This window comes from Lepisma saccharinum, chromosome 10 (genome assembly GCF_977018435.1).
Source record: "Lepisma saccharinum chromosome 10, izLepSacc3.1, whole genome shotgun sequence".
Taxonomy (NCBI): domain Eukaryota; kingdom Metazoa; phylum Arthropoda; class Insecta; order Zygentoma; family Lepismatidae; genus Lepisma; species Lepisma saccharinum.
In genome coordinates this window covers 23768702-23793783 of record NC_139238.1, presented here as the reverse complement: position 1 = coordinate 23793783, position 25082 = coordinate 23768702, and the positions used below count along the sequence as shown (strand labels likewise).

General features: G+C 37.6%; 1 protein-coding gene across 4 annotated transcripts in view; it reads right to left on the bottom strand.

The window, feature by feature from the left end:
* The window catches only part of Pi3K68D (phosphatidylinositol-4-phosphate 3-kinase catalytic subunit Pi3K68D), a 418322-nt gene that overhangs the window by 333027 nt on the left and 60213 nt on the right, over positions 1–25082 (bottom strand). For 3 of the 4 annotated variants that reach the window (XM_083129651.1, XM_083129654.1, XM_083129652.1), the window contains exons 2-3: positions 17460–17634; positions 1821–3085 (exon numbers count right to left, since the gene is read on the bottom strand). In XM_083129651.1, coding sequence (XP_082985777.1) covers positions 1821–3085; positions 17460–17634 — 1440 coding nt within the window. Of the gene's footprint in view, positions 1–1820; positions 3086–17459; positions 17635–23689; positions 23726–25082 lie in introns of all 4 variants that reach the window. The other variant, XM_083129653.1, reaches the window with a different exon arrangement.

Here is a 25082-nt window from a genome sequence, read left to right as displayed (position 1 = left end):
ACAGAGGTCGGCCAGTTTCTTTTCGAGTTATACATACGCGATACAGAAATGCGTAGTGAGAATTTTGATTATTAAGTAATATTTACTTTCATGAAATAACGAAGCGAAAGAAAATATCCAGTTTTAAAGGATGGAAGAAACGAATATGGGTTAAAGTGTAAGGTGGTTGCCACTTTCCCCTGCTGTTGAAAGAGTGCTAGAAATGTTCGTGGCATTGAAATCATATTTCTCTACCCAATCCAAGCTACCTAAAATTTTAATTTGGCTTTTCGAAATAAGTTACGCGAATCTTACTTGTTACATTTGCATTCACTTGTGGAGATATTTCAGACTAATATCCAAAAAATAGAAAAGGAGTAAAATTCTGTGCTTCAAATTATAGATATTCTTTGTAATTTGTTAAAAAACAGATTAGGAGATTGCTTTCTTTGCTTAAAGGTAAGATGAAGTTCTTGAAAGAGATCTTCTGAAAAGCATCTGTGAGCAAAATGTTGGTAAGATTTTGTATATTGATTAAATTATGAGTAATGGCAAATGTACAGCCATTTTCTGGGGTGTCCTCTTTTTTATGACTTTGTCCTCCTTTTTCTTCTGCTCTGTCCTCTTTTTTGAATGTATGTGTCTGGTCACCCTAGACTAAGTTCAATATAAATTTATATTTGACGCAAGTCAATACATAATTCAACTATGATTATACCATAGTCAGTCGGTTCCAAAACTGGAGGGGCAAGGTGCCAAACCTGGGGGGGGGGGGGGGGGAATGAGTTTATTTTCCCTTGGTATATAAGGTTTAGCATAGTGTGGTGGGAAAAAGTGGGGGCAACTACCCCCTCACCCCCCTTATCACTGCCACTGATCATAGTTGATATATTAACATTAATTAAGGGTGCATATTCATTTCCATATAAACTTCAAAGATCAGAAAAGTATTTATGAGTGAATTTTTTGGATCCAGGGCATCGACTTGTAAGAAATAAATTTACTGGGCTGTGGTCTCACAAAGGTTGAGAACCACTGCAACAAGCAGCCAAAATACATCACTAGTATCATGCTATTTATTTGTTCTGTGTGGTGTTTAACAAAGATCTTGCTTGCATGTGACGTAAGAAGTTTCTATTGTCATATAATGCAATTTGCAAAACAATATACACATGTAAATCAAACTTGGTCTACTTGTTTCCATCTTGTTGTTAACCCTTTTCGGACAAGACTTACAATATCGAGTTTTCCCCAGGAGACTTGTTTTTTTTTTTATGTTTTTTTTTTAAAAAAATCAGAAAATATGTTAAGTGTGCTATTATTTAACATTTTTTTCTAAAATCTACAGCACTTCCTCTCTCCACAGATATATATTATGTAAACTTTTTCACATTTATGATTTTTTTCTGTAACAATGTTTTGGCATGTGGTGTAAGTTACACATTATCTAAATATAAAATTAATTCATGAAAATAACAAAAACTTTCAATTAGGATCAAAATTATCACTAAGTGCTAAATCCAAAGCGGAATCATTGTAAGAAATTTCCACAATGTGTGTGTAAATTATTAAATGCTATTTTCAAGAGTATAAACAAAAGCGCAACTTAATTTGACATGAGTACAAGTAAAATTCAGCAACAAAGACTGTTGCAAGAGGTGGATACAACATTGGTGCACAAGAGACATGGTGCGATTATATCCCACAGTGAATGACAGGTTATGCCCATCAGCCATCTTCATCTTAATAGACAGAAATTCTATCGCTCATCCGGAAAGGGTTAAACTCTATACAACTGAGAACTTAAGATAAAAATAAATACAAAAAAGGAGAAAACTCACCCTTCTGTCAACGCCAGACTTTCTCCTTTCAATGGTACTCCATGCTGAAGATGGTCTTGGGGGTAGCGGTGGTGGTTCCGATGATTGTCTATCAGGCACATCTGGTGGTGATTTTATTGGCGAAAATTCTTTTACAACTGCTGCATAAACTGGATCAGTCTGAGAGCCAGTTTGAGACACTGAGTACATGTAATCAAATGGATCGTAAGTCTCGTAAAAACTTGAACATTCCGACTGATTCTCATCCGGTATACCGCTAGCTGTTTCACCGTTGTTTACATGCTGATTATGCTCAGGCGGAGTTGAGTCGTAGAATGTTTTAACATTTGTTTCCATATCGTCGAATTTCAAAAGCGGGTCAAAAGCTTCTAAAACACTAACGCGAACTGATGTTTTTTCTGTCTGTTGTTCACCTTCAGTGTTATCGAATGGTGTTAAATCAATCAGATTGCTATTGTTACGTTTTTCGACAACCTTCAATACTTCCAAGGATGAAGATTCCAGACTGCCAACACTGTTAGCTCTGGTTGATGATTCAGGAGGCTCCAGATTTCTCAGATTTGGTGCTGAAAGGTTTTTATGAACGTCAAATACATGTGCAAGAGTCAGGCTGGAAGATCTAGGTATTTGCGATTCGTGAGCTAGTGCAGGTATGACAGTATTATACACCATGCCTACACCGACAGGTGGCGTGGTAATAGGAGAAACACCGTGTGACGACGTCAGACTTAAACTTCTAGAAACACTCAAGTCTAGCTTTGGATTCAGGACAGGTTTTGTAAAATTTCCAGCTTGGGGTGTGTTTGGAGAATTCTGAAACCAGGATCCGTACGGAACCACTGAAGAAGGATTGGGCATCGTTTGAAACCTGTTGTTTACTGTTGTAAGCTCTTGACTAACGGCACTATGAAAACTTAATGTATTACAATTGGAGCTATCAGCTGATATGTTACCGTCATCACTTCCGAGTATAGAAGCACAGAACTCTGTAAATCTGGTCCTTGTCTTGCATTTTTCGGTAGGCGAAGGGCTGTTAAATGATATCAAATCGGAACTTGATGGTCCGCCAGAATTTACAGAACTAGGCACTATTGGAGTTGAACTATTTTTCTTCAAAGGTGGTGGAGGGGGAGCTATAGTAATTGAATCCCGGCCTGTTCTTGGTCCTCCAGTTTTGAATGAACCTGGACGTGGCCTTGGTTTGAGTTCTAACTTCTCCGGTCGTTCAGTCTGCCCAAACATCTTCCTGTCTGGAGTTACCCTCTCTGTAATGAAAGAAACAATATGTCAATTTAGCCAATATGAATCCAAAGTTTTACATCATTCTGAGTTACCATATTTGTTGGCATATAAGATGCACTTCTTTAAAAATAGGTCTGAAAAACAGGGTATGTCTTACATGTCGATACTCAGTTCTTGATTACATTCATTTCTGGAAAGTCTGTTCTGAGTTAGACGATTTCCTTGGAGTGTGTGACGAAGAAGATTAAAAATGTATTCTTTCCTAGTTAGATTAGGTAAGTTATTTGTTGAAAGTAGACATACATATTACTTTATATTTGAAATACTGTAAATTAATTATAAATTCAGTGATAAAGATTTTTCCTCAAAAATGTGTACGAAAAAGTATTTTATGCCGGTGTGTCATATACACCAGCAAAAATGCTAGTTCAGTGATTACTTCAAAATTTTGTTTAACAAAAAGTAATTTTGCAGATTGTTTAAAATGTTGTTGTTAAGGCTGAGCCAATACTGTGGTATTTTTAAAGTCTGATTTTTTTTATTACTATTTTAAAGCAAAACTCTTTCAAATGTATGCTTATAATAGGAGTGGAATTCTTGCACACAAATATTAATCAATACTTTTAACTGTTACAATTTTCAAGAATCTGTATCGGTGGGAAGTGGTATCAGCTCTCAGTCTAGTTATTATAGGAATTTGCTAGGGTGACCAGACGTCCTCTTTTATCCGGACATGTCCTCCTTTTCAGGTGTCTGTCCGGGTGGGTTTTTTAGAAATCGGTAAATGTCCTCCTTTTTGGAAAGAGTTTAGCATCGACCATAGCACATGTCCTGCCTAGAGAATGCTTCCACATGAAACGATCATCATTTAAGGCATGTCACTTGGGGCACGTTAAGTATTCGAGCAATGCTCACCTAGCATCTGAGAGTTTAACACGATCATTTTCCCGACTAAGTCATTAGTGGGGGTGTGCAGAATCCAGAATAGCCGGTACCGAGAGCTGTAAAAATAATTTCCCGGCCATTTAACTTCGGCCCCGCAAGGCCCGGCCTCCGAGTTGAAGGTCGGCATCCTGCCTCAGTCTCCGAACTCCATCTCGGCCTCAGCCTCGCAATGGTCGTGGAGGCTGAGGTCGAGTCCGAACCTCACAAGGCTGGACATCTCTGGTCCCGATCCCGACTTCGGTGAATGATTTCCAGACTTTTCAGGGTTTCGAGCAGTCAGGAACTTTCATATGGTTATTTTTAAAAGTGGTCAATTCTTGATGTTTTCTGCGTTATAAGTGTCTTGACACTTCTCGGAAATTGTAAAAAAAAAAAAAATAAATAAAAGACTGACGTATAATTCGTGATTTCCACAACGTCGGGAAAATTTTAAACATTTCCCGTCCCGAAAATTTCCCGGCTTGGTCCGGAAATCGCGATTCTCTCCCTTCCCGACCAAAAAAAAAAAAGTTGTGTCCCGCACACTCCCTAGTCATTAGCAGGGTTTCTGAAGGTCCAGGAATTTTAAATAATTCAATTCCGGTCCCGGAGAGAAAATCAGCACGCGTAAATGGGTTCTGGACCGTAAAGACCTTTTTATCTGTGAAGTATTTCAATTCGGTCCAGGAACTTTTTTCCGGATGAATTTAAATACGGTCCAGGAACAACCTTTTTTCGGGATGAATTTAAATACGGTCCAGGAACCTTTTTTAAATGAAACAATATGCAACTTGGACCGAATTTAAATTGTGCGAGATAAAGGTTCCGGTCCTGTAGCGGAACCCAATAGAATTTATGGTTTCCTGGACCTTTAACAACCCTGGTCATTAGTATTATTCTAAGTCGTTGCTTCGCAATCTGAGACTTCTGAAACACATGTAATCTGAGCAGTTCATTTTTGATTGATTGATATGGTTTTGATGGATATGGTTTTCTGCCTCTTTTGGCTAATCGTAAAGATGAGAATGAGCGATGATATAATAATTTTGATGAAGGGACACTCACAAAGAACACTCATGCTCAGGGTGGGATTCGAACCCGGGACCTCTGGCGTTGTGGCACGGTGTGCTAACCACTCCGCCACAGAGATCGGCCAGTTCATTTTAGAGTCAAATATATGCGATACAGAAATGCATAGTGAGAATTTTGATTATTAAGTCATATTTACATTTACTATTATGAAATAACGAAGCGAAAGTGTAAATTCATCATGATCTTCCAAGAAAATATTCCGCTTTTAATGGATGGAAGAAACGAACATGAGGTTAAGTGTAAGGTGAATGTCACTTTCCCCTGCTGTTGAAAGAGTGCCAAAATGTTCGTGGCATTAAAATCAAATATCCTGACATAATCTAAACTACCTAATATTTAAATTTAGTTTTTGGAAGTAAGTTAAAGCGAAGCTTACTTTTAACATTTACATTCACATATGCGGCTATTGCATTCTAATATCCAAGAATTGGAAAAAAAAAAAAAAAAAAAAAAAAAAAAAGAGTAAAATTCTGTGCTTCAAAACTATAGATATTCTTAGTTATGATTGTCATGTTAAACAATAGATTAGGAAATTGCTTTCGTTGCTTAAAAGTAGGAGGAATTTATTGAAAAAATCATCAGAATTATCTGTGAGTAAAGTGTTGGTAGTTTTTTTATATTGATTAAATTATGAGTAATGGCAAAATGTGCTGCCCTTTTTTCGCGGTGTCCTCTTTTTTATGACTTTGTCCTCCTTTTTCACCATGCTCTGTCCTCTTTTTTGAATGTGTGTGTCTGGTCACCCTAGAATTTGCTGATATGACATATTTACTAATATAATGAAATTACGGACAATAACAACCAATATTATACCAATGTGATAAAAAGGGGGGGGGGACAAACACTGCATGGCAAATATCAGTGATTCATTAACCTCCTCAATTAGCGTATGGATATGATGGATTTGATCTTAGAAAGAGAAGCTGCTAATTATAAAATTATTTTACAATTTTGTTCAGATTCCTTCAAATTCGTAACACCTGACATTTGGTTATCGGTAGAGCCTGGATTGTAGGACAAAAATGTTGTTGCAATGAACAGGCCTGTACACTAGAGAAATACATTGCAGTATACAATAGTCACAACATATAGATTCTATTGTGATTGCCTATTTCAACTGCTGTGCCTTAAATCTTTTAAAAAGTTATCAACACTAAGAATGCATATGCATATAAGCATATGCATGCAATCTGGGGCGGTCCAGTCCCCGGAGATCAAGGTCGAAACCTAACGGTGCCACACGAAGCCTTGATCGTGACCTTGACGTGGTCATCTCACAAAGTGGAGCCTGGGCCACTCATAATCTTACCTGGCAATTTTTTGTATATAGAGGTCCTTGTGACCTACAGATGCGGTGGAGCCTAGGCCACCAAGAATAATCCTCCTAGGCAACCATTTATGTGACCTAACAGACTACACGCTACCCTGAAGACTGAGGCAGATTCAGCCTCCGAAATGTTAGGTAAATCTTTTTTTAAAAAAATAACAGTGGTTAAAAGTTCAAAAAACTAGAATGAATAAATCACCACTGATTAGCTACAAAGAACAACTAAGCATATGAAGGGTCAGGGGGAAAAACGATGAATGTTCATTCGAGACGATTTGCCAGGAAATGAAAAACAAGTTTTGCTATTCAATGTTATTCCCCCTTGTCCCATACGTTTGAATGCGTTTTTCAGGCACTTCTCACCGTTTTCCCCCCAAGGCCTTTCACAATCTTATAGTACAGCTTCTGAACTATCAGATGGTGCTGCAATCTCAAAATTTGCGAAAAGTCGACATTCATCGTTTTTCCCCCTGGCCCTTCATATGTATGTGTACACACAATACACATTTGGGTACGGTTGGCACATCACGGGTACAAGTTCTATAATTATCAAAAAAAATTCTCTACTTTTGAAGGGGAGCAAGTTAGGATGTCTAACTATGGTGGCATTCATTCATTCTCTGGAGTCATCTATACTTGCATATTCTGGATGCCTCAGTGGTGGAAGACGAGTAAATAGCTCATGATGTCACCACTTAAAGGCCTAGGTTTGAGTCTTGGTATCAGCATGGATGTTTGTTCAATTTTTTCATCAATTTCATTTAGTAATCATTTCTTATCATCATCATGGTTAGCCACAATGTGTGATTAATCTCTTCATTGATTTCATCCAGTAATCATTCATGCTCGTCATTTCCACAAGTGGAGGGGAGGGGAGGAGGCAACACAAAATAAAAATTAGGGATGGACCGATATGAAATTTTGGCCGATACTGATAAAGTACCGATATAAAATTTACCGATACCGATAACCGATATTCTACCAATCCGATATAAAATTAGATATGGTACTTAAAGTACATGAAATGTTCCTTGATCTCCTTAACAAATGTGTTTTTCGAGGTGACTGCATTGCAAAAGAAGTTGAATATTTAGACAATTACTTTTTAGAAAGTAGAGCATCGAGATTGTCCATAAAAATTACAACAAAATGGCAGAATTTTGCACTAAATTATAAGATATTTATTGATATATCGGATCGGTAAAATAATCGGTAATTTTACCGATAAACCGATACGCCTATATCGGCCGATACCGATAGAGTACCGATTAATCGGTCCCATCCCTAATAAAAATACAGGAAGTACTTCTAAATTGTTGATTAGCTTTTCAGTAAGGGTTCTTTGCGTTTTACCTGCAAAGGATGGATGGAGGGGGGGATATCACTTTTATGCCACTGCCTGTCATCAAAAGTTGCATCACCCTAACAGTGGACAGTAAAAACAATACAATACAAAAACAATGCAGGACCCACATAAATATTTGAAATATAAAAATTGAAGAGCACACTGTATGGAGCTCAACAATGTATGAATAGGGACTTGAAGCACTGAAAGGTTGAGGACAGCAAAATACAGTGTTCAAAATGTATTTGGGTACGCTAAGGAGGCAGGTTTTCGGTGTTTCGGAATCGCGAAATAATGCGAATTTTGCAATTCTTCAGAATAATACCAAAATTTCCACTTTAGAATGAAAAACGCCACGAAATATGAAATATAAACCGGGAATGACTTTTCTTTTGTTCAAAGAGAACTAGCTAAAGCACTATTAGATCTGTCATTTCTAGTCTAGCTGGTGAAAGTTTGATTCAAGAGAGATTGTTAATCTTCATTTATTGCAGTTTGGTGCAGACATGTCTGGCAATGTTGTGAAAAGTGTCGGCCCCCCCTATCCCTCGTTTCTATCCGGCCCTCTGGATTATTTCCTACTTTCATCCCTCAATCTCTCCTTTCACCTCACCCTGGGTGCAAAACGAGCAGATTATATTTGCGCCGGAATTACAAAAGGGGGGGTTTCACATAACAATTTATATTTTTATGTCCCTGGTTCGTTTACACATATACAGCAAGTGAATATACAAATGGTTAAATGGACAGTACCGTAGTTCTTGAAATTATAACATTCTCGTAGGATATATTGGTTTATTATACGTAGTTTTATATATATACATATTTTACAGAGCGTTTCCATGAGTGCTTTGCATAGACCAAAATTACCAAATCTCTAAATCAATATAATTGCGCACCTATGGCATAACCATCGGCACTTCCCTTACCACCGAGTTAGCATAACTATCTCGGTGGGCCTATCCTCAGCTTAAATAATATTCCGTTACAAATGCGTTTCCTTACGCCTTCGCTCCTTCTTTTGGGCATCAATTAATCAAATACGGAAATATCCTCATAATCAAAGCTTTTTCTAAAATGGGACTTGGGACAGCAACAGGGGCTGGCATAACCAGATGCTACATTATTATATCCAGTTTAGCCACCATAAGTGGACTAAACTTGAGGAGACGTTCCTCTTTCGTCGATCAATGGGAAAACACTGTTTTTTTGCTAAAGCCCACTGGCTCTTTTTATAGTCGGGGTAAACGTCCGTGGACGTGGACCCCGTAGCGTTGGAAAATTCCACTGCCAACGGTCCTTTGTAAGACAGCTAGCTCCCCCAACCGGGGAGGTAAAAAACAGGGGAATCCAAAATCCAGCAAAGCACAATCCAATAATATACACTTACATGCAATAATAACATGAAAGTACACTCATGGAAACATATTACTTAACCCTACACCTTGTAGCTGGCCAGCAATTAATTATTACAATATACCAAAACCAGTAATGGTCAATCCGACAGTTACATAGTTCCCCCCTTCAAGAGGAACAAGAAAAAACAATACACTCAAAACCAGATCACCATATTTACAAAATCATCCAACATACACTAAAAAATCAACTGTTCTCAAAGTATCTGAAAAATGAAATAGTCACTAGTTCATTAACTTTATCACATTGTCCACAATGTTCACAGATTCACCAAGCTTCCTCTTCCTTGTGAAGTCCGCCACTGAAGTATCCTCTCTAGGATGAAGTCTTCCTGACAGCATCTTCCTTGAAGTTGGTTTTCTCTGGTTCCTGGTTCGACTCTCAACCGAGTCCTGGTTCGACTCTCAACCGAGTCCTGGTTCGACTCTCAACCGAGTCCTGGTTCGACTCTCAAACCTAAATCCACAATGTGTCTTTCTGTTTACCACTTGGAGACACGCAAATAAATAAACAGTGTTGTGAAAATGAAGAAAATGGGGTAAGTTATATACAAATGAAAACTAAATAAAAAAATAACAAATAAAAGAAGATCCGCGGTCGGCTATTATGACAGCTGGGATTGCAGGCTAGGCAGCCCGACAGTAGTCTTCCTAACCCTCATTAGGAGCTTGTCGCGTGGCTCCCTTCAACCCTTTGCTGTCCCTCCACCTCGCAGCAAAAGCTGGTGGTTTATGGCTGGACAACTGGCCTGGTTCACCTTCCACAATCGGACAATCCTTCCCATTCTTTGCCCTGAAAGTATCTTCTTTAATCCTTCCAGACAATAAACATGGACCTGAGTGTTCCGTTTCAAGTTCACCATTAACGCCACGCAATCTACCAGATGTAGTGTGCTCTTTCAGCCACACCTTGTCTCCAATGCAAAATTTTCATGGCTTACATTTGATCTCGTTCTCTTCATCCGAGAACACCTGAAGTAAGGCTGGGCTCGTTTTCTTATATTTCGGTCTCATTTCTTTCTTCATTTCGCTGGAAACTGTACAGGGAACGCAACTTCTGACGTAGCGAGCGATATCTCGTGACATTCCAAGCCACGAATATTGCTCCCTGACTTTCGACAAAGTTTTCTGCCTCCCATTGTGTCCTGTAAATTCAGAATCGTGATGTGACGTCAATATTTGAGATTTCAAACTCAACGGGACCCATATCTTGGCTGTTCCCTTAGAATCTTGCTTGCAGACTATCCTCCTGCACAAAACTCCCTCCTCATCCAAAAACGACTGATTGGCCAACTTAGCAACTTTCTCCTTATACTTCTTACTCCCATAGAAATGCTTTTACTTCAGTTGCTTCATTATTTGAGATAACAAACTGTCTCTCATTTGCTCTAAAACAAGCGATGAAGTTTTTTGTAGCCTCTCAGAAACCAGTAATTCATCCTTTTCATTGTCCTCTAAAGCAAAAGGCAACAATGATAATGAATGGTTCTTCTCGTCAGTAGAAATGGAATTTTTTCGAGGAAATTTGCATTCCCTTTTTATTCCCTTCCTCCGTTTTCTCTTCACCTCTTTCGAGATTTTCAGAGAGCATAATGTACCAGCGTTTGCAGTCTTCTGAACTTCGAGTCCTTGGGGATCCACTAATTGGCCTGTACCCTCATTCGTAGACTTCCCGCTATTCTCATGTGCATGTGTGTTGCATCCATCCAGGCTCGAGGGATCTGACGAGTTATTCCTGTACCATTTTATTTCTCTCCATAACTGTAACAGCGAATTCTCGTTTACATGCACGCTTCGAGAACGTGTAAATCACGTCGCTATCCTTGAACGACCAACCTTTCTCCTCAATGTGCAAAATTATCCCACTCTGCCTCAAAAAATTTCTTCCAACGATTATGTCACGGAAACAATTCTCAAGGATGATAAATTTATGCTTAAATTTCATGTTATTAATACAAACAGTAGCATACATCTCGCCAGCTGATGTAACGCTGCCCACAGCTAATGAAATGTTCCATTTTCTCGTCTACATGAATTTATTCTCATCCCTCTCTAACAATTTGGCTGTTTCCAAACTTAGTGTAGAAGCTGAAGCTCCCGTATCTGCAAATAATACAAAGCGTTTCTTGTTAATCTTACATTGAATGAGAGGTTCGAGGTCTTGCTGAAAACAGCCTTCTCCATTCAGAAAACGGCCTTTGTTTCTGCGTTTTCTCCCGGCGGGTGACAGAAGGTTTATTTGGGGGCGCTACTGACCCCCCTTTCCTGAGGGTTGGTTCCTTTTATTGGCCTGTTGACATTCCTGAAGTTTATGGCCCTCACAACGACAGCCCCAACAAATTAACTTTGCAGAATTTTTATTGGCCCCCGCTTGTCCAAAAGTTGCATGAAAAGAGGGTCCCTTTTGCCCTACGGTTGCATCACCGCCAATGCCCCTTCTTGGTAAAACGGTTGTTTCACAGCACTTGATCCTTTTTCCTAAACCTGGATTGAGAGAGCATAAGGGTAGCTGGTCACTCTCGGTTCCCCCTTCGCTTGTCCTCGCGGACCAAGCCATATGTTTTACCCCTGTTCTTCGCGAGGTGTCCTCTTCAGTGTTGCAAACTTCAGAAAAAGATAATTCCGTCTCACCGGCGAGCGGTGAATAATAAAGCCTTTCTGAATACAACCTTCTCTGAACAATGGCTGCTTCAGATTCCAATTCCCTCAAAGTATGAAATTGCATTCCATACAAATGCTTTCGGAAACTAGGGTGTGCATGAGATAGACGAAGGTGAAGTCATCGAACATATTCTGTCTCTTTTTGCCTCAGAAAACAGTTTTCTCATTCGACGAATAAACAATACCAAAGGTTCATTAATAATCTGAAATCGATTCGGAATCAATCTCTCAATCTCATTCTTATAATCTACAGAATAATATTCTTCTAAGAAAGCATTTTCAAAGCTCTTGAAATCTTGAAACGGGCGTGAAAATCTAAACCAATCCCCTGCAGCCTTCCTTAGCGAAAACGGAAGAATCTTGTCAAACAATGACTTCTCCGAAATGCTCATGACATCTTTATAATTCCGCAACTCCTGCAAATAATCATGCGGCGAAATCTTGTCATCGCTTCCTGTGAAGACTGGAATCGATAAATTTCACTTATCGAGAATTTTCTGAACTTTCTTCTCCTCTTCCTTAGCACTCTGCTGTTCAGTGCGAGATAAAGCAAGATTATTTAATTCCCTAATAATTTCCTCCTGAGATTTATCGCTTATATCCTGATTACCCAATAGCTGTCCAAGCAAATCTCTATCAATTTGTACTGCCATTTTTTCTACTTTACTTTTTCCACTACGTAATAACATTCACTTCTGTACAATCTTCGTTGTAAAAATTAAAAAATCTATCCATCCGTCAGTCCGTCTATCTTTCAAACTTATAGACCTGACGACAATTTATACAAGATATATCCCGGATGAACCCCCATATGTGAAAAGTGTCGGCCCCCCTATCCCTCGTTTCTATCCGGCCCTCTGGATTACTTCCTACTTTCATCCCTCAATCTCTCCTTTCACCTCACCCTGGGTGCAAAACGAGCAGATTATATTTGCGCCGGAATTACAAAAGGGGGGGTTTCACATAACAATTTATATTTTTATGTCCCTGGTTCGTTTACACATATACAGCAAGTGAATATACAAATGGTTAAATGGACAGTACCGTAGTTCTTGAAATTATAACATTCTCGTAGGATATATTGGTTTATTATACGTAGTTTTATATATATACATATTTTACAGAGCGTTTCCATGAGTGCTTTGCATAGACCAAAATTACCAAATCTCTAAATCAATATAATTGCGCACCTATGGCATAACCATCGGCACTTCCCTTACCACCGAGTTAGCATAACTATCTCGGTGGGCCTATCCTCAGCTTAAATGATATTCCGTTACAAATGCGTTTCCTTACGCCTTCACTCCTTCTTTTGGGCATCAATTAATCAAATACGGAAATATCCTCATAATCAAAGCTTTTTCTAAAATGGGACTTGGGACAGCAACAGGGGCTGGCATAACCAGATGCTACATTATTATATCCAGTTTAGCCACCATAAGTGGACTAAACTTGAGGAGACGTTCCTCTTTCGTCGATCAATGGGAAAACACTGTTTTTTTGCTAAAGCCCACTGGCTCTTTTTATAGTCGGGGTAAACGTCCGTGGACGTGGACCCCGTAGCGTTGGAAAATTCCACTGCCAACGGTCCTTTGTAAGACAGCTAGCTCCCCCAACCGGGGAGGTAAAAAAACAGGGGAATCCAAAACCCAGCAAAGCACAATCCAATAATATACACTTACATGCAATAATAACATAAAAGTACACTCATGGAAACATATTACTTAACCCTACACCTTGTAGCTGGCCAGCAATTAATTATTACAACATACCAAAACCAGTAATGGTCAATCCGACCGTTACAGTGTTTAACCTCGTCCTGAAAAGGAATTCGCTGGGGATCTTCCCAGAAGGGAAGTTTTGTAGGAACGTTAAAATTTTCAGAGAAGCATCTGTTGTGTTTCAGTGGAGGGGATTAGGGGCTGTGTATGTGTGTGTACACAAAACGGTATTTTGAAGTCGCAGGGGGATTTTTTGGCATTGTTAGGAAAATGTGATGTGTATGACTGTATTCAAAGATTTGAGTGATATCATTCAATAAACATTTCATATTTAGTGGCTGATGAGTTGAAATAGTTTTCCAAATGGAAGAAATTTGGCCATTTCCTGCAAAGTTAAGTCATAATTTATTATCTTTGTCATTGAAATTAAAATTTGTCTCAATTTTTCAGAGCTAAAAACAATGAAAATCTTAAGCATAGAAGGAACAGTAAAAATGCATGTAAAAATAACAACAATTTTAAATTAATAACACTGAATTTTGGCCTAAACAGTGAAAAATAACATCAAATTGCAGTAAAAAATAATATCGAAATTTAGATAAAAATACAACTAAAACTAAAACTTCATGTCCCTATATATGAACAATGCATATCAGGGGTTGGTAGAGAAGCACCAAAAAAATCATTTAAAAAAAGTATTGTTCTACATGCATTCAAGCATGTAGAACAATACATGCTACTTTGGCAGTACAAAATCAAGAGGCACACACAAAGCAACTTATGAACCCCCAAAGTAGTCCCCCAGTTCATCCAGAATACACTACCAACGATATGGGAGGCATCTAATACCATCCACCTTATCATGTGTGAGTGGTGATGTCCTCTCAAGTAAAGTCTCCTGCGCAGATGTTTCTTTACTTTGGGTATGAGGTCAAAATCACACCACAGGGACACATCTGGTGAGTAGTATAGTGGGTGGTCTAGTACCTCCTGTACACATTCTGATTTAAGCAGTGTTATGTTGTCATGGAAAATTATAGCATATTACTGAAGATAGGACGTTTGTCCCTAATGCTTTCCACCAACTCCCTGTGCCATTTTCTGGTAGACATAAGAATGCTGTTCATGCAGAGTAACTTCCATCCTGCATGAAATTTGACTCACTACCGATGTTCTCGTGCCCTCCATACGATAATCGGACTTTGCACTGTTATCTGATGACAAAATGTACTGTTACGAGGGATTCTCTCTTCGGAAGGAAGATCATACTCATATTGTACAGTAGCGTGCAAATTAATCTGAACAAGATACACATTTTGTCATTTAACTCTTTCGCTGCGCTCGTCGCATTTATGCACAGCACGCCCGGTACCTTGCTCTGCGGAAGTCGCATTATTGCAAGTTCATACTTCCCCTCGCTGCAGGTGTCGCATTTCCGCAGTACGTCGCTTTTAGTAGGCTTCAGACATCTGTTGATACTATTTGGAACTATTTGAACTTGTAGTTTTGTTTATATCCGTATGATGTCGCTAATTACGCCTCCGTTTAGAATACGAGCGTTGAGTTCTCTGACATGTCAGTTTCAAATGCATGTTCGAATGTAAACAACATAGCTTCGTCAAGTCGTCAACACTTGTCTGATAATGATGTTACTCAACTGTTGAATCAGAAGGTGAATTAAGTTGTGATGATAATAGCGAAAGTTTTTATGAGACTTCAAGTGGTGACAGTGATTGTGTAGTGTCTGCTGAAGAATTTGTACCGCCGTCCGTAACATCATGTAGCAGAGTGCAAAGCAGCATTGCTCTAGGTGCGGGAAGTTCGACACAGGCAAGTGCTAAGTTACTTGGTGACCGTACAGTATTTAGCACACCATTTTCTTGTTTTATCAAATATTTCCTCCGCTCAGTATTTGAACACACAGCAGAACAAACTGAAGTTTTCACCACCCAGTATCTTGATACTACTTACGAATTTCCACGCCGCTCCACCACTCTGCGTCATCCCATGTTTTGAGAAATACCATACCATCAGGGACTACAGAATGGTTTGCCAGTGCAAAGAATGACTTTTGTAATTTCTCTATAACATATTTTGCAATGTAATTTTTTAAAATTATACTTTCTAAATATTTTTTTTTCAAAATATCTTACCACCAGGGACTACAGAATGGTTTTCCAGTGCAAGGAATGAATTTTGTAAGTTCTCTCTCATATATAACGCAATGTAATTGTGAAAATTATTTGTTTATAAAAAAAATATTTTTTCAAATTTAATTACGCAGCCAAGGGATATTGTGTGCCAGAGAATTCCGCAGCGAAAGAGTTAATGTAATTGCTGCAATATATTTAGAAATACCCTTAGTACTTTATGTGACCTCCCTTGTTTGTAATCACATCTTTTACACGTTTAGGCATGGATGACACTAAATTTGCACAAATGTTTTTAATTTCTTCATCATGGTACCACACATTAACAAGGGCACAAATCATTTTCTCCTTGGTTGATCAACCCACTTTTGACATACTTCTTTTGCAGATAGACCATAAATTTTCAATTGGATTTAAGTCAGGTGAGTTTCCTGGCCAGAAGAGTACTTGTACATTGTTATTATCAAAGAACTCATTGACTTTTCGAGATGTATGACATTTTGATAGGTCCTGTTGGAAAACACCATCAAAATCAGGAAAAGATTTCTTGAGATGAGGTATAACTTTTCGTCGCAGTATGTCAATATATTTATTACTGTTCATCATCCCCTTAACAGGAACTATTGGTCCAGGCCCTTCAGATGTGAAACAACCCAAGAACATTATTTTCGGGGGGGTGTTTGGAGTTTGTTGCATGTGTTCTGGTGAAAGTTTTTCACATTTTCCTTTACGAACGAAAGAAACCTTGTGACCATGCACTTCAAAATGGCATTCGTCCGAAAAAAGCACTTTCTTCCAGTCACTCCTCACGGTCCAGTCCCGATGACATTTTGCCCACGTTACACTCTTTTTACAATTTTTTTTTGTAAGCAACTGTTTTTTCAATGGCCTACAAGCTTTTCTTCCAGATGCAAGCAGTCTGCGACGCACTGTTGTAGCGTGGACGTCCACTCCACTTGACAATAAATCACGTGTTAAATCAACAGCAGTCAGTCTGGGGTTCTGTTTGCTTTTTGTAATAAGAATTTGGTCATCCTGCAACGAAGTCTTCCGTTTGTGACCACATTTTCCCTTTCTTTGAGGCTCGATAGATCCAGTATCTTGGTATTGTTTCAAAATTGAAATAACCGTACCCAATCTGACACCACATTTTGTCGCAATTTGTCTCTGTGTCATTGAAGTATGCTGTGATAACGTAACAATTTTCGACCGTTTGCATGGCATTGTATCCATTTGGGTAGCAGCCAAAATAAGAACCACTCACACAAAAAAAAAACTTACCTTCCGCTTCGCACATAACTTGCAACACAACGACTCTTCGTCTGTCGACGATAACAAAGTTCTTCAACAATAGACCACTTCGGGTCTTCAACAATGAAGTATTGAGTAAAAATGGATCGTTGTTCACAGCACAGGGCATTATCGAGAGAGAATGTGCAGTTATTTAAAAAAAATGAAACTAAAGCTTAAAACTGAAACACATTTTAAAATTATTGTATACCTGGAAAAGTATGCATCTTGTTCGGATTAATTTGCACGCTACTGTAGTTTGGCATTTCCCTACCAATGCCTGGTGCACATGACCTGCAGTGTTCGTAGATTGTTCAGTTCCATAGTGTTCTCTTCCATTTATATATTTCATATTAAAAAAAAAAAAGTTGCCATCACTTACATTACTCTCACATTAATGGAAACAAACTATAACATTTAAAGTTTAAATTTAATGTAGATTAAACTTGGGCAAAAACAAAAGGTTACCTACCTGAAGATTTTCGAGATTCTATTTGTTCCAGTTGCTGCTTTTGATTCCGAAATTCTTCCAGAGCCAAGCTTTCCAGACTAAGTGCTGTGGCTCTCTCTAGATCTTCCTGGAATTGGCGTTCATAGTCTGGAGCTGCAGGTGCAGCCACTGGCGCATCGATGGTTTGATCTGACATCTGCAAAGATGACACATTCTACTGTCACTAATGAAAGTGGTTTCATAGATCCTATACAAACTACAATATATACAGGGTTGCCAGAAGTTAACACATACAGTGGAACCTCGATTTTACGTTTCTCAGGGGACCAAACAAATAAAACTTACAATGCGGGGAAATGTAAAATCGAGGAAAATTTTATGGCATTTTGCTATATTGGGACCATCACAAAAAAAATGTATAATGTGGGAAAATATAAAATTGGGGTTCCATAGTATGTGTTATTAAATCCGACTGTTCCAACAAAAATCTCAAGACAGACTGCTGTGTCATTCTTCAAATATAGGTTAAAGATTTATCAAAGTAAATTCTTTTCAAATATCAACAAGAATAATATGAAAGTAACAACAATAGTTAACAGTGTGTGAATATAATAGAAATGGTAAATATTTTAGGAACTAGTTGCATTTCTAGCAAAGATGCATGTAATGCCATTGTAGTGCGCATGGGGGGAAGACGTCCCCTAATCATGTACGTCCACAGACTTTTTCCACGGAGGAAAAAGCAAGGTATTTTTCCATGGGGTATATTAAGTGTTGCCCCCTCAAAAAACCACCACTTGAATTTGAAATGATCACATTAATGTAAATTACTATGACTGAAATCAAATTACACGTGTGAAATATATACTTTTAGATTGATTGATTGATTTAGTTTATTTTATTTCACGTCTTGTGCCTCTTGACAAATTTGTGAAGATGGAGATGAGTGATGAAATGATGAAATTGATGAATGGACATTCACAAACAACCAAGCCCGAGCAGGATTCGAACCCGGGACCCTTGGCATCGTAGCGCGATGTGCTAACCACTCGGCCACAGGATCCGGCACTTTTAGGTTGACATTAGATTTATAAGGGGGAGGTGTGGCCATCCTTGCTCCCCCTTCCAGGCATCCATGTCCCTATATTATTATACTTTCACCTAGAATTTTAGTGTAGAGGAATCTTATCGCCATTATTAAACGATATTATACTCTTAAAGAAAATAAATATTTTCAAGCCGAAGTACAATGCAACTACAGGGGAAGGAAGTGCAGTGGCGCAACCACAGGGGGCAATGCTCATTGCCCATCTCCAACCTTGGATGGAAAATAATTCTAGAGGGGCAAGGGGGCAAACATTGAGGTAAAAGAAAGCGAGACTATAGTAGAATCTAAGAGAAGCAGAACAAAAGTGTTACGTTAGGTCGTTCAAAATGGCATTAAGTTTTCACGTCTTTCTTGCATTATTTCTTCCAGACGGCCAAGAGTACCTGCAGGGGGCACAACGAGAAATTGCCCCCCCCCCCCCCATTTTATCAAATTTTATACAAATAAAAATACACTTCGTAAAATTTTCTTCCTTGTTTCGCTTCGCATTATCTGCATTTCTTACAGTCTTGTCAAGTTCAGAGCCATTGCTAGGGGGTTGTAAATGAAAAAAATTGTAAAAGAGAATGCCATGGAGCTTCATGAAATTGTTTGGGCCATATTAAATCAATATTGTTTTCAGTTTGCAAAAATTTGGATCTACAAATGTTCTTGCTCACTTCGCTCGCAATTTTATTGTTTATCTGTAATGCATTGTACTTCAGACTCTTGCTGCTGAACAGTTTTGTCTCAAATGCATGAACATAATTATTTGGACGAAAAAGAGTGCAGCACATTTCAGAGACAATTTATTGATTCGTTATGGTGCCTCTATGTTGCTGCATTTATATACATGTACCCATCAATGAACAATGAATGAATCTAAAACAGCGAGATAAAAATGAGGTTTTTCTTTCCCAACTGAACTTTCATCAAGGTTTTTCCACCCTTAATTAGAGAGTCTATGCACACCCATGTGTACTGCCATGGAATAGTTGGTCAGAGGACCGGCTTTGTAGTAAAATCACAGGTCTGTCATAGGTTCGATTCCCATCACTGGCAAAATAAACTTCACCTAAAGATGGGAGAAGAGGTGCCATCTCAAAAGTTAGTGTTAAAATAATCTGTAAAGCACTAGACAATGGATAATGTCCAATTAACATTGCATGCTTACATTTCTTTTCATATGTATTGTGTTAAAAATTGGGAAAAATAAAGCTTCTATTTTGTTATGGGAGTGGTGGGCTGACCATCTTTCAGGTCGTTGCTTCTTATGGTTCAGCAATAGCCAACTGCATGACAAGATCAGTGATTTATTCACATCTTCCCCCCCCCCCAAAGAAAAACTCACAAAGGCCCCATTTTTTGTCATTTTGGCTCTAAATATACACACTTACACCCTCTAAACATGAACTTACACAACTCTAAATGAAAAATTCTGGATAAACCCCTGAGAAAGAGAAATGGATGTCATGCAAACCAAACATTCAGCAATGGTTGTCACTTAAGGAATGAATTTTGTACTTCACACGTGGTTGCTGTTTATGCTAATTTTCTTTAGTATTATGTAATTACAAAAAAAGTTCAATTGACTTTGTTCACTGACACACATTATTATTCAAAAGTAATACACAACTGACGATCAAACATTTCTAAAACAGATTGACACAAATTCTTGGCAGGTCTGTAATAAGAATAATTTAAGGTACTGATATGACACTGGCCAATAAATGATATCATTTCAAAATTAAGAATTGAATAATATGCAAAGGATCCATGAAGAACGTGAATGGTTCAATCACCTCATGAATTATGTAACAGGGAGAGCCACATATTTACAGTGAATAAAAGGTCAAAATTTCGGTACAAAAACTGGGCATATTTCGAGATCAAAAGCAGTATATTAAATGGCATTTTGGTGTTAAAAATGGTGAATAAAAAACTAAAATTCAACTTAAAACTATAATCATTACACAAAATTAACATTTCACTTCTAATAGCACATTTATATAGTTATCAGAGTATTAAGTTTATTCCTGTGTAAAGGATTTGCTTCTCACAGGATAATTTAGACCTCAGAAAGTGGCATGTCTGTAAATAAACCCTAAATCTCGTGTTTAAGAGTTTATTTCACATTTTGCAGTTCATTTCGCATCATTTCGTGACAATACATAATTGCCAAATGTACTTCACACCTTTCAAAAACATTAACATTACAATGCGTTATTTCACATTTCGTGATTTCGTCAAAAACAAAATATGCATGTCCCTAGTTACTGGCTATTTATTTACCATATTGGTGAAATTAAATTTTAAAAATTAAAATTATTGGCAATTCAGTACCAGTTAATTATCTAATTCCTGGTAACTTACCAGGGTGAAAGGAAAAAGACTGGGAGTACTTTGCACTAAGACAAATATAGCCAAACACTTAAAAGTATAACTTTGTGATCTTATGATGACATGACCAAGCTTGAGGATACGAAAAATATTAAAGAGAAATGGCACCAAAAATAAAACCAAATATCATCTTTTGTAATCAATTCTGAACTTTTTTTTTCATTTCACACTACCAAGTGTTAATTCAAAAGGTGTCGAGCCAGTCTCCATGGTGGAGTGATTAGCACAGTGTGAAACGACACCAGGGGTCTCAGGTTTGAATCCCGGCCAGGATATGGGTTTTCTCTGCGAGTTTCTCTTCATCAATTTCATCCCTCATCCTCATGTTCATGATTAGCCAAAAGTGGCAAAAAAAAGGCGAAATGAAATAAACAAAATTAATGAAATTGTGTTTATGGAGTAAAATACATGGTTTGTGCTAAGTTTAGTCAGTGCTATACAAGAATGAATCTACCTGTCAATACCTAGGGAGTGGAGTGACTTTTACACTTTGTTGTGTGAGAACCAGATGACGTAACTCCCAATTTATCGAATTTACAGGGAAGAAGAAATAATGTGTTCTTAGGAATATCTCTGACTCTTAAAAAGAGTCAGCAAATTGGAGATAATTAAGTGACTCCACCTTACTGCTAAGGATCAGAAGTGGAGATGTGTCTGTCTGCTCCAATAGAGCTCTCAGCAGAGATGTGTTAACCCGAAAACCATATTTTTCAAGTCACATTCCTCTGGTTCTCATACAACAACTTGGAGTAGCACTTGATTGAGATGGTAGGTAGGTATGTATTTGTGTGTGCTCATCATTCAATTATCACTTTTGCAATTAGTGCTTTAAAGTATTGTGCACCCCTTACCAAATGATGCACAAAATTATAGATTGTAGAACAAACTTTGTAGCAATTTTATTAGGAATGATAATTTGGTAAAACTTTAATTTTATTTACCTTTATTTATATATTAATAGTTTGTATCACACATCGTGTCCATCAGTCCAGGGTTTGATACCCAGTGGAGGCCCATAGTGGTTCGAATTCCACTTTAAACTGTAGGTTCAGTCCCGATTAGCCTATCTGTGCATAAAGCGGACTTGAAACAACAACTGAACATAATGTTCATCAAATAACTCAAGATAACAATGACTATCTTTATGATGGTCTCATCATCATGACTTCCATGAGCCATTTTACCTTTGCTATTAAATTAGAAAAGCGATGTGCAATAATAAAAATACATTATTGTGCAGAACAAAAAAACTAATAAAATTAATTTCTCCTTTTCCAGTTCAAATTATTACACTGTACATGCATATATTTGTGATTATATTGATTAGCTCTTGGACTTCTGACCAAGATATTATTGTAATTTTTTCCAGGACTTCTGTACTTTAAAAAATTGAGAAAAAAATAATAAAATTATGAAACACATGATTCTATCATGCATGAATGTAAATGTAACATGTAAAATTACTGCAAAAACACCTAAAGTGTGAATTCTGTGTGTAATCCTGATCTATCCTATCTTCTCACTTACTTTCAACACTCCTACCCATAACACTGAGTTACCATGTTCTAACAATACTTTTCCCTATGTCCTGCTACCTCCACTTCCAATTAGGAACAAGTAGAAAACTGGAAGGTCCTTAGAAAATGGTGGGACACAAAGGTGTACACATATACACACCATATTGTTTTACCTAAGTGACCAAGCTTTGAGTAGAGAACTCAAAATGTCGCCAACAAAAGTTTTTAGTTTGAGACCCAACGTGGTGATGATGTTTCTTTGCGAGTGTACATTCATCAATACAAGTTCATCACAATTATTTATGTGTGGGTGGGTGCGTAAAAATGACCTTCCTCCTCGACCATATATAAGCCCTCAACCTTATTTTTCTTGTTATAACTAGACACATATTTTTGGTAAATAAAAAAAGTAAAATTTCGGTACAAAAACAGAGTCAACTTCAGGTTCAAAAGCAGTAAATAAAATAAAATTTTACTGTTATAGCAGTGAAAAGGTGGTATATAAAATTACATTTTGGATTTAAAAATGTGAATATAATCCAAATTTGATTTAAAAACTGCACTTATTACACAAAATAAACATATCCCTTCTAATAGCACATTTATGTCGTTACCAGAATATTAAGTTTATTCCTGTGTAAAGGGGTCCATTTTTTTGCTTCTTAAATATTTGCAGCAGAATTAATCAATTTTCCATGAACTGCATAACTCTCAGGATAATTCTGACTTCAGAAAGTGTCGTGTCAGTAAATAAACTCTAAATTTCATGTTTAAGAGTTTATTTCACATTTTGCGCATCATTTCGCATTATTTTGTGACAAAACATGGTGGGAAAATGAACCTCACACCTTTCAGAAACATGAAAAATTAACATTACAATGCGTTATTTCACATTTTGTGTTTTCGTCAAAAACGAAATATGCATGCCTCTAGTTATAACCAATAAATTCTACCCCTGGGAAATCTTGCGAGATAAGATGGTTGATGGAGGAAAATCCTCACCACCTCTGAACATTTTGCACCCTATTATGGTGCCTAGCTAATGACAACAGCAAAACAGTGCAAAAATCAAATGAGCAAATCAATGTATGGCTAGAAAATTGTGTTAATGATCTGTTAATCTCAAGACAAATCTTAATTGCATGAATTTTCCTATTATCAAGATCAACTTACTGTGCAACACTGATGATGTAAATCATAAACTTTTTGAAAACAATTTGTGCTGTGAAAGAAGCAAATTAACTTACTCACTGTATCCATCCACAAATTGCCTGCAGCATGTACTGGTAAAAGAAATGCAACTGAGAAACCATATCTTATGTTCACAGACGTTATTTCTATTCCCAATTATTTAGTATGCACATGCACAGTTTAACATAAATGGTGCCTAACATTTTGGTCTGCTCAACAATTACCATCTACTGAAAATTTGCTACCCTTTGCATGAAATTATCTATAACAACTGCCATCCCAACTAGACCCTTGATGGCTATTTCTGCCAATCATTTTCATGGGTTTGCAATCTCAGTTCCAAAGTAAATCCGGACATGTCACATTGGCTGTCCTGCAGCAACAATGGCAAGCATAATTCTGCCATTGTTACCAACCAACCATTCAATCATTTTTTTTATCATGGAATATTTTGATCTGTGTGTATATATATTTTTATCTTCAATGCAGCAGAAAGTATTCACGATTAAAATTACCACCTGAGTGCTAGTGTCGTTTCCAATATGGCCGCTCTAAGTAGGATAAATCTTTGTTTACATTCAGCAGTAAACACATGAAAACTTTTAATATGTTCTGACCCATAAAACGTTTTAGAGCAAAAAAAACCTGAACAGTAGACCTTAGTCTCTCGCATATTCCCCATGCTTTAAACGACTTCAACACAACATATCCTACTTAGAGTACTTCCTGAAAATCCCACCAGATGACATATCGGTTAATTTTAATCGCGAATAGGTTTGGCAACACAGTGGCGTGCCCAGGATTTTCGAAATGGAGGGGTTACATACACTTTTTCTGGTAGCCAGCTCTCATTTTGCCATCTTTTCCTAGCCTTGATATTCTTTTTTTAGGCATACTGGGTCAAAGGGGGGAGGGGTTATAACCCACGCCAAGCACCCCTTGTGCACGCTACTGTGGCAACACATGGTGTATTCGACACTCATTTGTTTCTACTGCAAGTGGAGTGCAGCTCCTTGAGACATGAAAGAAAACTGTCAATGAAACAGGACTAAAATGAAACATAGATTCATTGCTTTCCCACAGTCAGTTGAAATGGAAGCCAGTAAGTCCGTCACTAGTTTTACTATGACGAAATTAATAGGTTCAAAAATATACTTGTAGTTATATATTTAAATATTTCTATAAGAAAGTGATTATCTTTCTTTACTTCAAGTATTCTGTATATCATGGCTATGAAAAATATAATAGGTCTAGGAATTAAGTTTACTAAATTGCAGCAGCAAGAAAATTATTTCAGCTAGAAAACGATAAAATAGAGACAGGTGCAATGTTGAATTGTAGAGTGAAATTGCAAAATTTGTGAGTAGCATATGTTGTTGCTTGTATCTTATTTAAATATGGTATTCTATAACTCAATTTTGAATATTTTCCACAAAGAATCAGACAGGC